This window comes from Crinia signifera, chromosome 9 (assembly GCF_055691185.1).
Source record: "Crinia signifera chromosome 9, ASM5569118v1, whole genome shotgun sequence".
Taxonomy (NCBI): Eukaryota; Metazoa; Chordata; class Amphibia; order Anura; family Myobatrachidae; genus Crinia; species Crinia signifera.
The window spans coordinates 1,005,926-1,023,412 of NC_139225.1; the positions used below are offsets into that span (position 1 = coordinate 1,005,926).

The following is a 17,487-nucleotide window of genomic DNA, read 5'->3' on the forward strand; positions in this document are numbered from 1 at the left end:
AGAGTCTGGTGACTTTCCTTCCCTGCAGACTCCCATGTGTGTCACTGTCCCCCTCACACAGAGTCTGGTGACTTTCCTTCCCCACAGACTCCCATGTGTGTCACTGTCCCCCTCACACAGAGTCTGGTGACTTTCCTTCCCCACAGACTCCCATGTGTGTCACTGTCCCCCCACACATAGTCTGGTGACTTTCCTTCCCCGCAGGCTCCCATGTGTGTCACTGTCCCCCTCACATAGAGTCTGGTGACTTTCCTTCCCCACAGACTCCCATGTGTGTCACTGTCCCCCTCACACAGAGTCTGGTGATTTTCCTTCCCCGCAGACTCCCATGTGTGTCACTGTCCCCCTCACACATAGTCTGGTGACTTTCCTTCCCCACAGACTCCCATGTGTGTCACTGTCCCCTCACACAGAGTCTGGTGACTTTCCTTCCCTGCAGACTCCCATGTGTGTCACTGTCCCCCTCACACATAGTCTGGTGACTTTCCTTCCCCACAGACTCCCATGTGTGTCACTGTCCCCCTCACACAGAGTCTGGTGACTTTCCTTCCCCGCAGGCTCCCATGTGTGTCACTGTCCCCCTCACACAGAGTCTGGTGACTTTCCTTCCCCACAGACTCCCATGTGTGTCACTGTCCCCCTCACACAGAGTCTGGTGACTTTCCTTCCCCACAGACTCCCATGTGTGTCACTGTCCCCCCACACATATTCTGGTGATTTTCCTTCCCCGCAGACTCCCATGTGTGTCACTGTCCCCTCACACATATTCTGGTGACTTTCCTTCCCCGCAGACTCCCATGTGTGTCACTGTCCCCTCACACAGAGGCTGGTGACTTTCCTTCCCCGCAGACTCCCATGTGTGTCACTGTCCCCTCACACAGAGTCTGGTGACTTTCCTTCCCCACAGACTCCCATGTGTGTCACTGTCCCCCTCACACAGAGTCTGGTGACTTTCCTTCCCCGCAGACTCCCATGTGTGTCACTGTCCCCTCACACAGAGGCTGGTGACTTTCCTTCCCCGCAGACTCCCATGTGTGTCACTGTCCCCCTCACACAGAGTCTGGTGACTTTCCTTCCCCGCAGGCTCCCATGTGTGTCACTGTCCCCTTACACAGAGTCTGGTGACTTTCCTTCCCCGCAGACTCCCATGTGTGTCACTGTCCCCCTCACACAGAGTCTGGTGACTTTCCTTCCCTGCAGACTCCCATGTGTGTCACTGTCCCCCTCACACAGAGTCTGGTGACTTTCCTTCCCCGCAGGCTCCCATGTGTGTCACTGTCCCCCTCACACAGAGTCTGGTGATTTTCCTTCCCCACAGACTCCCATGTGTGTCACTGTCCCCCTCACACAGAGTCTGGTGACTTTCCTTCCCCACAGACTCCCATGTGTGTCACTGTCCCCCTCACACAGAGTCTGGTGACTTTCCTTCCCCACAGACTCCCATGTGTGTCACTGTCCCCCTCACACAGAGTCTGGTGACTTTCCTTCCCCGCAGACTCCCATGTGTGTCACTGTCCCCCTCACACAGAGTCTGGTGACTTTCCTTCCCCACAGACTCCCATGTGTGTCACTGTCCCCCTCACACAGAGTCTGGTGACTTTCCTTCCCCACAGACTCCCATGTGTGTCACTGTCCCCCCACACAGAGTCTGGTGACTTTCCTTCCCCACAGACTCCCATGTGTGTCACTGTCCCCCTCACACAGAGTCTGGTGACTTTCCTTCCCCACAGACTCCCATGTGTGTCACTGTCCCCTCACACAGAGTCTGGTGACTTTCCTTCCCTGCAGACTCCCATGTGTGTCACTGTCCCCCTCACACAGAGTCTGGTGACTTTCCTTCCCCACAGACTCCCATGTGTGTCACTGTCCCCCTCACACAGAGTCTGGTGACTTTCCTTCCCCACAGACTCCCATGTGTGTCACTGTCCCCCCACACATAGTCTGGTGACTTTCCTTCCCCACAGACTCCCATGTGTGTCACTGTCCCCCCACACAGAGTCTGGTGACTTTCCTTCCCCGCAGGCTCCCATGTGTGTCACTGTCCCCCCACACATAGTCTGGTGACTTTCCTTCCCCACAGACTCCCATGTGTGTCACTGTCCCCCCACACAGAGTCTGGTGACTTTCCTTCCCCACAGACTCCCATGTGTGTCACTGTCCCCCCACACAGAGTCTGGTGACTTTCCTTCCCCACAGTCTCCCATGTGTGTCACTGTCCCCCCACACAGAGTCTGGTGATTTTCCTTCCCCGCAGACTCCCATGTGTGTCACTGTCCCCCTCACACATAGTCTGGTGACTTTCCTTCCCCGCAGGCTCCCATGTGTGTCACTGTCCCCCTCACACAGAGTCTGGTGACTTTCCTTCCCCACAGACTCCCATGTGTGTCACTGTCCCCCCACACATAGTCTGGTGACTTTCCTTCCCCACAGACTCCCATGTGTGTCACTGTCCCCCCACACAGAGTCTGGTGACTTTCCTTCCCCGCAGGCTCCCATGTGTGTCACTGTCCCCCTCACACATAGTCTGGTGACTTTCCTTCCCCGCAGGCTCCCATGTGTGTCACTGTCCCCCTCACACATAGTCTGGTGACTTTCCTTCCCCGCAGGCTCCCATGTGTGTCACTGTCCCCCTCACACAGAGTCTGGTGACTTTCCTTCCCCGCAGGCTCCCATGTGTGTCACTGTCCCCCTCACACAGAGTCTGGTGACTTTCCTTCCCCACAGACTCCCATGTGTGTCACTGTCCCCTCACGCATATTCTGGTGATTTTCCTTCACCGCAGACTCCCATGTGTGTCACTGTCCCCCTCACACAGAGTCTGGTGACTTTCCTTCCCCACAGACTCCCATGTGTGTCACTGTCCCCCCACACATAGGGGGTTATTCTGATCGTAGCGGCCAAACGTGCGTACGTTCGCTATTAACGCACGCTAGCCGCACGTGGCCGTTGGGGTTAAGTCCACCCACAACTCAGCCGCATACGTACGGCCAGAAACAACGTCAAAGGGGAGTGGCGTACAATTGAGCGTACGCCAACGTACACGGACGGGCCAGCCCTTACACTCCGACAACTGGCGTACAACTGAGCGTACACCACCGTTTACGGACGTCTCTCGTCCGTCTTCCCGCCGACTTCTTGCGGAAATCTGAGCGTACGCCAGCTTGCACGGACGGGTCCCTATTGTTTTCAATAGAAAAGTCAGCTTATGTCACCGCTCGTGAGAGTGAGCGTACGTCCGTGTACGCTGGCATACCCTTCACATATATGGACCTGCAAATCTTGCCTTTCAACTATAATTATGAAAATTAATTAATTGATTGAATTAATTAATGTGCAAAATAGTGGCCATGGGCTTAAAACATTGCTGAAACATCCTTTGTAGGTGTTAGATGTGGTTTATGTTACTGTATCATAAATACAAAACCTATGTTTGTATTAGAGTGAACACGTTGACACATGTCGACTTGTGTAGATTGAGTGTGCTACTGTGTAAAGTCTATGAAAGCACGTAGTGAATGTGTCTAACTGTTTAGCAAATACCTACCTTAGCATATATAAGCAGGTCTTACAAAGATTCTTACCTTAAATTAAACAAACCTTTAAATGTAGAGAAGTATAGAAAGATAAGCTTCCAATGTGTTTGAGTGCTGTGTATGGCTTTGCAGGTAGTGAAATCATGGTTTGGACTTAATAGACTGCAGCATTGGTTATTACATTCAGGTGTATGTATTTGGTAGTAAGCAGCGTAAATTAGCAAACCCAGGCGCACGCTGGCATGCGGTATCTGTAGGGGTGGTTTGAGATGGCGGTTGGCGGCCGCCTGTTTTGTGTCCGAAATGAACGGTGCTGTAGTCGATCGTGCGGTAGTAGCACCGCTCATTTTTGGTGCACACCCCCGTGTACGCCCATATTTACGCCCATTTTCCCTCATTATTTCGGCCGCTCCCCTCATCACGCCCCTATGCCGCCCCCAATGCCCGTACACTCGCGTATAGGTTTTTTCGCACGTAGAGACCCGTCCGTAAGCGTTGTGGAGTGTTCGCGCCTGCGCATTAGCGAATGTACGCATGCGCAGATCATTAAAAATCCCGGGACGTCCACGTACGGCCCGGCCGCTCCAACCAGAATAAGGCCCATAGTCTGGTGACTTTCCTTCCCCACAGACTCCCATGTGTGTCACTGTCCCCCCACACAGAGTCTGGTGATTTTCCTTCCCTGCAGACTCCCATGTGTGTCACTGTCCCCTCACACATATTCTGGTGATTTTCCTTCCCCGCAGTCTCCCATGTGTGTCACTGTCCCCCTCACACAGAGTCTGGTGATTTTCCTTCCCCGCAGACTCCCATGTGTGTCACTGTCCCCCTCACACAGAGTCTGGTGATTTTCCTTCCCCGCAGACTCCCATGTGTGTCACTGTCCCCCCACACAGAGTCTGGTGATTTTCCTTCCCCGCAGACTCCCATGTGTGTCACTGTCCCCCTCACACAGAGTCTGGTGATTTTCCTTCCCCGCAGACTCCCATGTGTGTCACTGTCCCCTCACACATATTCTGGTGATTTTCCTTCCCCGCAGACTCCCATGTGTGTCACTGTCCCCTCACACAGAGTCTGGTGATTTTCCTTCCCCGCAGACTCCCATGTGTGTCACTGTCCCCCTCACACATATTCTGGTGATTTTCCTTCCCCGCAGACTCCCATGTGTGTCACTGTCCCCTCACACAGAGTCTGGTGATTTTCCTTCCCCGCAGACTCCCATGTGTGTCACCGTCTCCTTCTGCTCCTCAGTTACGTTCTCTCTCTCTGTCTTATTCCTGGAACTCTGACCCTCACCTGCAGTGCAGTAATTGGTAATTGCTGAGATATCTCATGCTCAGCATCAGCAACCTGTCACCTGGCTTCCGCTACACACACTCGGGAAGAGAAATCCTGAGGGCCCCAACATATGACTTGCCAATATTTTATGTACACATGACAAACATGGCGGACTTAAAGTGAACATGCCAGAATCAATGTATTTACTGTTACCAAGGTATAGCAGTGGCTTTCATACTCTGTCCTCAACGTACCCTAACAGTCCAGGTGTTCAGGAAAGCCCTGGCAGAACACAGCTGGCTAAAGAAATAGCAAAAATAAAATACAAAATGAAGTCACATGGGCTCAAGCATGGATAGCACCGCCAACAGAAGTGTAATACATGGGATACATTGTACTCGTCGGACACAACGTATACAATGTATTATAGCAACCTTAAGGTGTGTACACACGGGTGCGATATGGCTTCCGATGTTGCCAATATAGTGCACATCGGAAGCCATATCATATACCGATTGTGTACTTTTCCCGAGTGAGCGCAAATCGGCAGCGACATAGTGAGGGCACTATATAGGGGGGTATTCAATGCTGCAGCGAGCGGCCGGCGAGGGGGTTAAACAGCGAGGATTGCAGAAAACCAGCGATCTTCGCTGTTTAACCCCCGCGCTGGCCGCTCGCTCTATTTAACGTTCTGGGGAAATCCTCGCCGTCACAGGACGGCGAGAATTCCCCAAAACAGCGAGACCCGCGGCTACTGCAGAAAACTCGCTGTTTTTAGCAGCAAGTCTCGCTGCTTCTGGAGCCGCATACGCCAATTCCCCCTCGTTTAAAAAACGGAGCGAGGGGGAATTGGCGTATGCGGAGTGTTGAATACTGTCAGGGTGAGTGGTGACAGCGAGCAGGAAGCCCTGCTCGCTGTCACCACTCGCAAACAGCATTGAATACCTGCCATTGTCTTTGTGCCTGAATACTCACTATAGCTCTGGCGGCCAGAGGGAGAGGGGCTTCTCCTGGGGCTGCAGGGCTGATGACCTGGAAGTCCGCCTAAAGAGGAGGGCGGGGGGTGTGGCCTGATGTCTGCACGGCGGGGGGGAAGCTGTTGCTGTGCCGCGGCCCCGGTGTCACAGCACGCTGATATCTGTACCCCTGCCCGACACCCTGGTGACAGGTACTGTCCTCTGCTCTCCTTCATGCTCCCACACGGTCGACATGCTGCCGTACAATGTGAGTCCCGCTGCCATCAGATCACATCGGGACTCGCATCGCACGGCAGCATGTCGACCGTGTGTACACACCATTACATTTGTGGTTGTAATGCTGTAAAGGGTTAAGGAGCCATCCAGCCTCAGAGAGAGCTTTGCAGACAGGTAACAGAAACACAGAATGCTGATTAAGCATGAAGTGAACATAAACCACTGAGGTTACACTTTGCTGACAGTCAGGTGATATGTTAATTGTGGATGGGCATAAGGCCTATCAGTGCAGGGGGGCGGGTTTTAGACAGGGTAGGGCTGATCACATGTTAGAGTGATATCCCTCTGTCTGACGAAGCCCCACCCACCCTTCCCTATTTCTCTTCTTCGGCGGCGGTGAAGAACGGTCATTCTTTAAGAATTGTGTGTGTGTGCAGATAGTGGGGTGCACTCTCCCTTGACATCGAGGGGGAAATTTACTAAAGGAAATTTAAAAAAAAATAAGTGTATTTGTATCCAGAAATACACTTATTTTTTACATTTACTTTCCCGAAAATATGTCAATTCGTATTTGTATTGATAGCACATCACTACGAATACGAATTGCCGTATTTTCAGGATAATAAATGTCAAAAATAAGTGTATTTCTGGATACAAATACACTTATTTTTTTTTTTAAATTTCCTTTAGTAAATTTCCCCCCGATTGTCATGGGCCATGCTTCTGCACGGGGGATGGCCACACCACCTGGCTGGGTGGCTGACCAGGGAGAGTGATCACCAGCGATGTATGTATGCATAGTGATCTTTAACCCCACCTTTCCTTTAGTGACCATTCTTTAGTGCCGCCACCATTTATAGTCATATAGTTTAGTTGTCAAAATAAATTTGATATTCTTTTTTAAAACGCCAGCACTTGTGTCCGTGTCTTTATTTAAGTTCAGTTATTTAAGTTAGGGTTAAAGTTATGGTTAAGTTTGTTTAATGGGTAAAGTGTGGGCCAGGGGATACCCGATGGAGAGTTTAAGACCCTGGTTCACTGCAAAGACAGAAATGGGTCTCTGAGGTGTCATAAGGGGAGAGACGAGTGGGTTCCCAAGCTCCTGTCCAGGTTTCCGGACCTGCACAGCCACAGGTGGGAACTGGGCTAATTGCAGTAGTAGAGATTTAAGCTTTCCTAAAGCTGGCCATACATCTACAGATTGATTGTCAGATCTGGCTGGTTGGAACAAAAACCTGGTAATGGATGAGAGTAAATGACAGTTCACCATTTACTTTGAAATGCTGAAAAACTGCCAAAAACTGCCATTCATCCATTACCAGGGTTTTGTTCCAACCAGCCCAATCGATCTGTAGATGTATGGCCACCTTTAGTTTACTGTTCATTGCGCTGATGCCTGGTAGGGACCAGTTAGTAGGCCCAAGTATTGTAGCGCCACGGACTTGGGGCCAGATGTGTGAATGGTATTAAATGCTTTTTAAAACGGTTTTCACCTGCAATGTGAAAGGTCTTAAGGTTCAGACCCGTTTTAAAGTCCCATTTAAGAATATTTCTGCAATGTGAAAGCAGTATGAGATGGACAAAACCATGTGCACTGCAGGTGAGGCAGGTGTAAAACCCCACCCAAATCTAATTATCTCTACACAAATTACACCTGCCTCACCTGCAGTGCACATGGTTTTGTCCATGGAACCAGTGAAGCTTTAATCAACTGATTAAAGCTTCACTGTTTACACTGTTATTTAAAGTCTCTGAGTGCCGCCCGTTATTCTCTACATACAGCAAGGAGGTTCCACCTTCCCGGGAAGGCAACGGAGCAGGAAACCCCCAAGTTGGGGGCATCAGGAGTATAAATTTATATGAAGGGTAAAACACAGGTCACCTTCTGTATAATGGGCAATGAGGGTTTAATGTAAAAGTGCCGGACCTGAGTTGGGCACTGGATGAAGAACCCAGGTTCCGACCTGGCAATGAGATCACCATTTTGGGAAAGATTTATCACCCGCGGTGTTCCCAGCTTTAAACCCGATAAATAATAGATACAACTAGGACACGCACCTTCCCACTTTACATCTGCCCACTTGCAGTGCAACATGGATTTCCCAATGTGCTCTCTGTTTTTTGCTCCTACCTCTGAATCAGGACTAACTGTCCCTTTAAACAGGAGATTAAGTTATTTCAAGCCATCATCCCTGAATGTAACACTGAGCAGACAGGTCTGAGAGGATTAAAACGTACCTTTGTATCGACCAAAATAGGATTCTTCCTTGTAGGAAGAAACTCTGGGGGATTTTCAATGCTCTGCGCTTCTTCTTAGCAGAATAAGGGTTAGTTCACATTACATGGCAGTGCTGAAGGATTGCATTCTGTTACAGTTTCCTGCTGGTGACGCCACACAGCTTCTTCGGCATTTCCTCACCTCCATTAGGGTAACAAACAAAGATTTCTTCTATAAACTGACATTTACATTTGTAATAAGAGTGTCACAGCTAAAATAAAGAGCATGATTACTACATACAGGGTGAGGCAAAAAAAGCTCCAGGACTTTAATGGTTAACATTGTAAATGCAGTTTTAGTACATAATCTAAAGGCCCATACACACTGGGCGACTTTCAGCTCAAAGCCACCTAGTGTGTATGCCCCGGCGGTGAGCGCTGCGCGGTATTACCACCAGATGAGCGGCTTTAAGGATGGCTTTGCAAAGCTCCCCACTGATGGCGCCGGGCAGGGGGAAAGCCACCTAGTGTGTATGCCCCGGCGGTGAGCGCTGCGCGGTATTACCACCAGATGAGCGGCTTTAAGGACGGCTTTGCAAAGCTCCCCACTGATGGCGCCGAGCAGGGGGAAAGCCGCTCAGTGTGTATGCCCCAGCGGTGAGCGCTGCTGCGCGGTATTACCAGATGAGCGGTTTTGAGGAAGGCTTTGCAAAGCCGTCCTCTCCCCACTGATGGCGCTGGGCAGGGGGAAAGCCGCACAGTGTGTATGCCCCAGCGATGAGCGCTGCTGCGCGGTATTACCAGATGAGCAGCTTTAAGGACGGCTTTGCAAAGCTCCCCACTGATGGCGCCGGGCAGGGGGAAAGCCGCTCAGTGTGTATGCCCCAGCGATGAGCGCTGCTGCGCGGTATTACCAGATGAGCGGCTTTGAGGATGGCTTTGCAAAGCTCCCCACTGATGGTGCCAGGCAGGGGGAAAGCCGCTCAGTGTGTATGCCCTGAGCAGCTTTCCCCCCAGCGATGATAATGATCATCGCTGTCCATACACACTGGGGATAGTCGCCCAGTGTGTATGGACCTTAAAAGTGCACAGAACACGGATTAATACAGGGCAAAGAGCATAGCTCGGACTCAGCCAAGTGTAGAGGAAAGCAGGGGTGACCATCGTTGGTTAACGCCATTGATGGTCCCCATGTGGTTGGTTGGACACCATCAATGCTATCCAGTAATGTAAATACTGATGGTGATCATCAATGATAAACCCACCGATGGACATCTCTACTTCACCCTGTAGTTCTATATAGAAAAAAGTGTACATTTGTGGAATTTTTGCACAGATGGTCCTGAATAATTCGGTGCCCTATGCAAGATTTAAGCTGGTGCCCATAGTTTACACAAATATGTCACACGTTGGTGTCCCACCCCTTCTCCTCACTGGTGGTTAGAAGAGGTCACATGGTCTACTGGTGGCTACTCCGTGTGTCTCCTCGCTGGTGCTGCTGACCTATTGGAGATATTCAGTGAAGCCAGCAAGTTGTTTTTAAAGCGGCAATCATGTACAAGACAGGGATTGCCTTGTAAATGATTCCGAGTTTGGCTCCTCTGGCAAACTCGGGTGTTATTACATAAGCCGTATAAAGGAAGAAAGCCTTTCATCAGAGTATACTTGTGTCTTCAGAGAGTACACAGCCCCGTGTATTTTATTGATAGGTTTGTACATGTGCTGATAAAGGCCGTAGTGGTAATTCTTGCTCTCCCCTGGGTTTTTAGCCATGCCTTTATCATCACAGGACGTGACACACACCGACACACCGACACACACAGCTACTCTCTGGACACAGTTGTGTTACAGACACCCCAGGCTAGGGGCATGCCCTGATGGGTCTTTATCATGTGCAATCATGTATTCGGCAGCCACAAGATGATTGGAATAGCAGAGTATAATGTCATATCCAGTCTGGTAAAACATATTGTACTGTGCAGTCATTACGGTAATGGCACATATGTCGGGATCGGGATTTCTCTATGAAAGTCAGTGTATGACAGAGATTGGATCGGCGTCGCTTTGCTTTACGTTGTTGCCGATAGATAACACTGTCATAAGGTCGTCATGACAACACATAACCCTGACATTGGTATTGTCAACACTTTGGTAACGTAGACATATCACATGCCAACATTTTTGACCATGTCGACAAACTAAACATCAACATTTTAACCATGTCAAAGGGAAAGGGTTACTAGGTCGACCCTCTTTAGGTCGATATGCATTGGTCAACCACTGAAGGTTGACACATGAAATAGGTCAACATGGCCAAGGTGACAGGGTTGGCAGGTCGACATAAGCATTAGGTCGACAGTCAAAATTTCAGTAGGGTGCAAGGAAACTTCCTCTAGTTGTGGATTTACCCCCTCCCCCCCCACTACAACCATCTGAGATAGAAGAGAATGCTGAGACTTCTAGTCCCCCCCATTTCCGCACCGTACTATAACGCCTTATTACCTTTTTTACCCTATTTTGCTATTGCAGCATAAATATACATCACGTACAATATTATCTTTGCTTTATAGTTCAGCCCTGCGTCATTATTTGTGTGTGTGTTATAGAAGTAATAGGTGGTCGGTATATAAGTGATTTGTGTTCTGGGTGCCACATAGTCTCACACAACCAATTATATCCATGTAAGTGCCCGTTCAAGGCGGATGGTGGCATCACATTATGCCCGTCTTCTGGCACAAATCCCAGTCTGTTATGTACCCCAATATGGCGGTGGCCCTTTACATTATTTGGCTAAAACAAGTCACATTTTCTTTTTGTAATGAAATGCATTCATCTGTCCTTCCGTGTCCTTCCGTGTCCCTGTGTCTACACATTAGGCCACGTGGCAGAGTTCCATCTGCCACGTGGCCTGTTCATCATCTGTGGATGGGAAGTTTCACCAAGTAAGGAAAGTCGCTTGTTCCTCCTTGTGCCCATCAGCTGTTTGTGTTCTCCTGTTGGCAGGAAACATCTGTGCACCTTAGCAGCCTCCCCACCCTGAGATGAGATGGTGCATTCAGCTTACCATTCATTCACCCTCATTTAGCATACTTATTATATATATATTGTTTCTAAATTCCTGGGACACTTCTGCAGCTCTTTAGACACCCTAGATAGATGCATCGAGACAGGGTAAGTGCAAAGTGATGCAAAAAACCCCCCAGAAATGTTATTGTGAATTAGGTCAATATTGAAAAAAATGCACGCCCTCCGGAGCTATTCAATTGTCCTGCGCCCCCTCTTTTGCCCATGCATGCACCGTATGCATGCCCATTTGTTTAAAGTCACGGTGGCGTGCACCTCTGTTAGGTGCCATCTTGTGGCAACCTGGGGAGACCGTTCCTAATGATGATGGCTGTGGTAGATGCACATAAGAACAATGGGCAGGATAGTCTTACACACATACAGTAGGGCATAATTCAGACCTGATCGCACGGCAGTGATGTCGCAAGCTGGGCAAGTATTGATAGACAACTATTGCGCACGATGTGTAGTACCCATGCGAGAGGCCATCTTGCAAAACAAAAGTTGATTGAAAGGAAGCTGGCATTTGGGGGGTGGTAACTGGCCATTTTATCAGATTGTCAGGAAAAACGCAGGCATGGCCAGGTGTATGAATGGAAGTCGTGATGTCAGCTCCGCCCCCGATCAGCCTGATTGTATCACAGCTGCTGAATAAGTCCTGGGCTACACACACACTGCACACACTGGGGAATCATTACATGGTGAGCGGCTGTTATCTGGGAGTGTCAGGGAATACACAGGTGTGGCCAGGTGTGTGAGGGGAAGTCATGTGACATCAGCTCCGCCCCCGATCAGCCTGATCCTATCACAGCCGCTGAGTAAGTCCTGGGCTATGCACACACTGCACACACTGGGGAATCATTACATGGTGAGCGGCTGTTATCTGGGAGTGTCAGGGAATACGCAGGTGTGGCCAGGTGTGTGAGGGGAAGTCATGTGATGTCAGCTCCACCCCCGATCAGCCTGATCCTATCACAGCCGCTGAGTAAGTCCCCCGATCAGCCTGATCCTATCACAGCCGCTGAGTAAGTCCTGGGCTACGCACACACTGCACACACTGGGGAATCATTACATGGTGAGCGGCTGTTATCTGGGAGTGTCAGGTAATACGCAGGCGTGGCCAGGTGAGTGAGGGGAAGTCATGTGATGTCAGCTCCGCCCCCGATCAGCCTGGTTCTATCACAGCCGCTGAGTAAGTCCTGGGCTACACACAGACTGCACACACTGGGGAATCATTACATGAGGAGCGGCTGTTATCTGGGAGTGTCAGGTAATACGCAGGCGTGGCCAGGTGTGTGAGGGGAAGTCATGTGATGTCAGCTCCGCCCCCGATCAGCCTGATTCTATCACAGCCGCTGAGTAAGTCCTGGGCTACATACAGACTGCACACACTGGGGAATCATTATATAGTGAGCGGCTGTTATCTGGGAGTGTCAGGGATAATACAGGCGTGGCCAGGTGTGTGAGGGGAAGTCATGTGATGTCAGCTCCGCCCCCGATCAGCCTGATTCTATCACAGCTGCTGAGTAAGTCCTGGGCTACGCACAGACTGCACACACTGGGGAATCATTACATGATGAGCGGCTGTTATCTGGGAGTGTCAGGAATAATGCAGGCATGGCCAGGTGTATGAGGGGAAGTCATGTGACGTCACCTCCGCCCCCGATCAGCCTGATTCTATCACAGCCGCTGAGTAAGTCCTGGGCTACACACACACTGCACACACTGGGGAATCATTACATTGTGAGCGGCTGTTATCTGGGAGTGTCAGGTAATACGCAGGCGTGGCCAGGTGTATGAGGGGAAGTCATGTGACATCAGCTCCGCCCCCATTCAGCCTGATTATATCGCAGCCGCTGAGTCCAGGGAAGAAGGTGGTAAGAGAGCAGGGAAGAAGGTGGTGAGAGAGCAGGGAAGAAGGTGGTGAGAGAGCGGGGAAGAAGGTGGTGAGTGATCAGGGAAGAAGGTGGTGAGAGAGCAGGGAAGAAGGTGGTGAGTGATCAGGGAAGAAGGTGGTGAGAGAGCAGGGAAGAAGGTGGTGAGAGAGCAGGGAAGAAGGTGGTGAGAGAGCAGGGAAGAAGGTGGTGAAAGAGCAAGGAAGAAGGTGGTGAGAGGGCATGGAAGAAGGTGGTGAGAGAGCAGGGAAGAAGGTGGTGAAAGGGCAGGGAAGAAGGTGGTGAGAGTATGGGGAAAAAGGTGTTGAGAGAGCGGGGAAGAAGGTGGTGAGAGAGCGGGGAAGAAAGTGGTGAGAGAGCGGAGAAGAAGGTGGTGAGAGATCAGGGAAGAAGGTGGTGATAGAGCAGGGAAGAAGGTGGTGAGAGAGCAGGGAAGAAGGTGGTGAGAGAGCAGGGAAGAAGGTGGTGAGAGAGCAGGGAAGAAGGTGGTGAGAGAGCAGGGAAGAAGGTGGTGAGTGAGCGGGGAAGAAGGTGGTGAGAGAGCAGGGAAGAAGGTGGTGAGAGAGCAGGGAAGAAGGTGGTGAGTGAGCGGGGAAGAAGGTGGTGAGAGAGCCGGGAAGAAGGTGGTGAGAGAGCAGGGAAAAGGTGGTGAGTGATCAGGGAAGAAGGTGGTGAGAGAGCAGGGAAGAAGGTGGTGAGAGTGCAGGGAAGAAGGTGGTGAGAGAGCAGGGAAGAAGGTGGTGAGAGTACAGGGAAAAAGGTGTTGAGAGAGCAGGGAAGAAGGTGGTGAGAGATCAGGGAAGAAGGTGTTGAGAGAGCGGGGAAGAAGGTGGTGAGAAAGCGGGGAAGAAGGTGGTGAGAAAGCGGGGAAGAAGGTGGTGGTGGTTATTGTTCAGTGAAGAAGGTGGTGAGAGAGCAGGGAAGAAGATGGTGAGAGAGCAGGGAAGAAGGTGGTGAGAAAGCGGGGAAGAAGGTGGTGGTGGTGGTGGTTGATCAGTGAAGAAGGTGGTGAGAGAGCAGGGAAGAAGGTGGTAAGAGAGCGGGGAAGAAGGTAGTGAGAGCATGGGAAAAAAGATGTTGAGAGAGCGGGGAAGAAGATGGTGAGAGGGCAGGGAAGAAGTATGGGGAGCGGACGGGAAAGGGAATGAGGGAGGGTGGTATGCTCGAATCCCGAAATCAATAAGGATGCCATTTGCAGAATAACCTCTGTTGAATTTCTTAAAATACAAAAATCTTTATATAATTAACTGTCCCCATGTTGTCTGCACTTGAGAGCAGGACATTTTGAGTCACCTTTGCTTTGTATTATACAAAAGCTGCATTGGCCAGCTGTCTTTGTGAACTACTATAATGTCTGCTTAGTCTGTTTCTCTTGAATGCATTTGCATTGGACATGTTCCACCAGCTATATAAATGGCATTTGGCAAATACGAAATAACTAATAATGAAAGTCTTGTGTGGGCTAACTTGGTACTATGACTTTTTATACAACTACTGAATAAAACGTGATTCACCGTAACACCAAAAACTCTGCAAACTGTATTTTGACCTTTCATGTCTTAATATTAGAGAACGGGTGCCCAGTTGCTCTCACTTTCCTTCTTTATTGCAGTTTAGTTTGGACTAGATGATCCCTGTTTCTAACAGTTCCCCAGATTTCGGCATGATTCATTGATAAAAAACTTTGTGCAGTGTTAATGATTAATCCTAAAATAGGACTGACGTGAGCCGCCTGCTCTCTGTGGGGCCTGATAATCTGTGCGTTATGTTGGGGGAATCTGCAGTAATGGTCTAATCCCCTCTTGTTTTGTCTTGCAGTTACAGAGAAGGAAGTACAGCAGTGGTGAGTAACAATATCACCCATTCCCATGTCAGCATGCTGTTTGCATTACATGTGTTCCGCTAGCTGCTATTTAGAGCTTATTTAATAAAATTGTGTAAGTACATAAACGTTAACCCTTAGCAACCAAAGACGGGATGCTCCTTAGCAAAAATGCAGTAAAAACCCTGTTATTGGGGGTTTTAGCACATTATTTAGTATGAACTAAAACCCGCAAGCCGGGTTACTGCTAAGGGGGGGTGCAATACCACATAGAAGCCTATGGGCTTCTTTTCATGACACCCGCTGCTCCCCCTTACCTGATGTCCGGGCAGCCTCTTGCTGTGCTGCCCGGACCAGTGACCTCCTCCTCCCTAGCACCATAATTCCCCTTCTGGGTGCAGGGAGGAGAAGGAGCTGATGGAGTCCCTGCAGCAAGGGGGGCACAGGAGGAGGGGGAGAGCCGATGGGGACACGCTGAGACATCGCTGGCTGCTTCCCAAAGGGCAGCTGTCCTCTGCAATAATAATCGCATATCTTAGTGCATATGCGATTATTAAAGATGCGGTAGCCGGCGATGTTTGGCAAGTGGGGCGGCGGATGTTAGTTCATCCCCCTAAATCAGATGTTCGCTTTTCTGTGTATGTTGCACCGAGACCAAAGGCCCATTTAGGAAGGATCCAGTGGCGGAACTTGCAACATGACAGCATACCTCCCAACAGTCCCGATTTTATCGGGACAGTCCCGATTGTCAGGGCCTGTCCCGCTGTCCCACCCGCGGGCGGCAGTGTCCCGCGGTGTGGGGGGGCTGTTGGGAGTCCCCCCTGTCAGCTGCTAAGCAGCGGGGACTAAACGCTGTGCGCATGCGCACAGCGTCTATTCCCGCAGCCGGGGGGCTGGGGGCATGGCTAGAGGCTCACAGAGCCTCTGGGTCATGCCCCCATAGCGGCAAAATGGGGGCGTGGCCTCGTGGAAGAGCTGCGAGTATAGACCACGCCCCCAAATTAGGCCTCCGGCGCGCAGCAGCATCGTCCCGCATCCTAAAGTGACAAAGTTGGGAGGTATGCGACAGTGGGTGACAGGGAGAGGCAGAGAGTGACAGGGAAAAACAGTGGGTGACAGGAAGAGGGTGGCCAAGGCAGCAGTGGGCCCCTTAGTCCCAAAAATCCCATTAAATGTCACCCATTATTACTTATGTACAGTGGTGCAAGTAGAAATTTTTTCTTGGTGGTACTGATAGGCTCCAACAAAAAATGGCCGTGGCCATGTTTCATGAGGGGGCGTGGTTACACAAAGCTAGAGGAGTGATTAAATGACAATAGTAGCATGGCATCAGGAGACAGGGAATGATAAACAGGGAATTACTGGGGGTGGGTTAGCTCTTGCTTGGGGGAGAGCCGGGTAGCTTGTGCTTACAATTGTGGAGCCTGCTCTTCATGGTGTCGGCGCCGCTGATGCCTGTCAGTGTGACAGGCTCAATCAGCAGTAGCCGGTAGCTGCATACAGCACCAATCATAACGCTGGGTGGGCGGGCTGCGAATGCATTATATTTAGACTTAAAATAAAAATAGAATTGACAGTGGGTCAGGGGGTAAGTGGTACTGCGTACCTACAACATATTTCTTACAGGTACCCCGTACCACGCCGTACCCCCTTACTTGCAACACTGCTTATGTACGAAGTTGTGGCATACATATATTTAGTACGTATATTATTCTATATTCTTCTTTGTTTTATCTCGCCAAAAATATGCTTTTTTCATAAACCATTCATCCATCTTTAGATTTACTAGCAAGAGCGGGTATACATGTTATTGTGTTTGACTGATTTATAAGGGAATGCAAACCATATACTGTACCTGCTGCTGTTGGTAGTGAAGCCAATTGTGTTTTATATATTTAATGGTATGGAAACAGACCTATCCAATCAGTATCCATCAGATTACAACACGACTCTTCTTGCGGCCATGCAGTAATCTGGCCAGAACAGTGCCTTTATTCCTGCATTGTTGCAATACTGTTCTTTCCTCTATTGAATTTCTTTAAAGAACTGCAGAAAAATCTGCCTTATATGTCTTGGAGATCATTTACGTGGCAGCATTGTGAGCAGATTCTAGCACAGCTGGTGAGAACAATTAACACACTTATTATTGCAAGGAATGCGTAAAACCAGGCAGCAGAAAATAAGAAAATAAACCTTTTGTATCTTCTGTTGGTCCTATGCTGCTGCTGAGAAAATCTTAAACTGAGCATTATATAGAAAATGATTACATTTATTTTACATTTATTTCATCCATTTTATTAAGCACCCCCCCCCCCCACCCCAACTGTTAACACAGTCCCATGTGCCAAAGATATTTAGGAGATGTGTCCCACTAATGCCGCAAATAGCAGTGGTATGTGCATGCCGCAATGGGATAGCTGAAGCCAGCTGGGCAGGGCCTAACTAGGGGATCCTAATACTGAAGTGGACAGAAAAGAAATCACAAA

General features: G+C 49.8%; 1 protein-coding gene across 2 annotated transcripts in view; it reads left to right on the plus strand.

Moving 5' to 3' along the window:
* Positions 1-17,487, plus strand: part of NCS1 (neuronal calcium sensor 1) — a 110,137-nt gene that overhangs the window by 34,532 nt on the left and 58,118 nt on the right. For both annotated transcript variants that reach the window (XM_083160862.1, XM_083160861.1), the window contains exon 2: positions 14,998-15,022. In XM_083160862.1, coding sequence (XP_083016988.1) covers positions 14,998-15,022 — 25 coding nt within the window. The remainder of the gene's footprint in view (positions 1-14,997; positions 15,023-17,487) is intronic.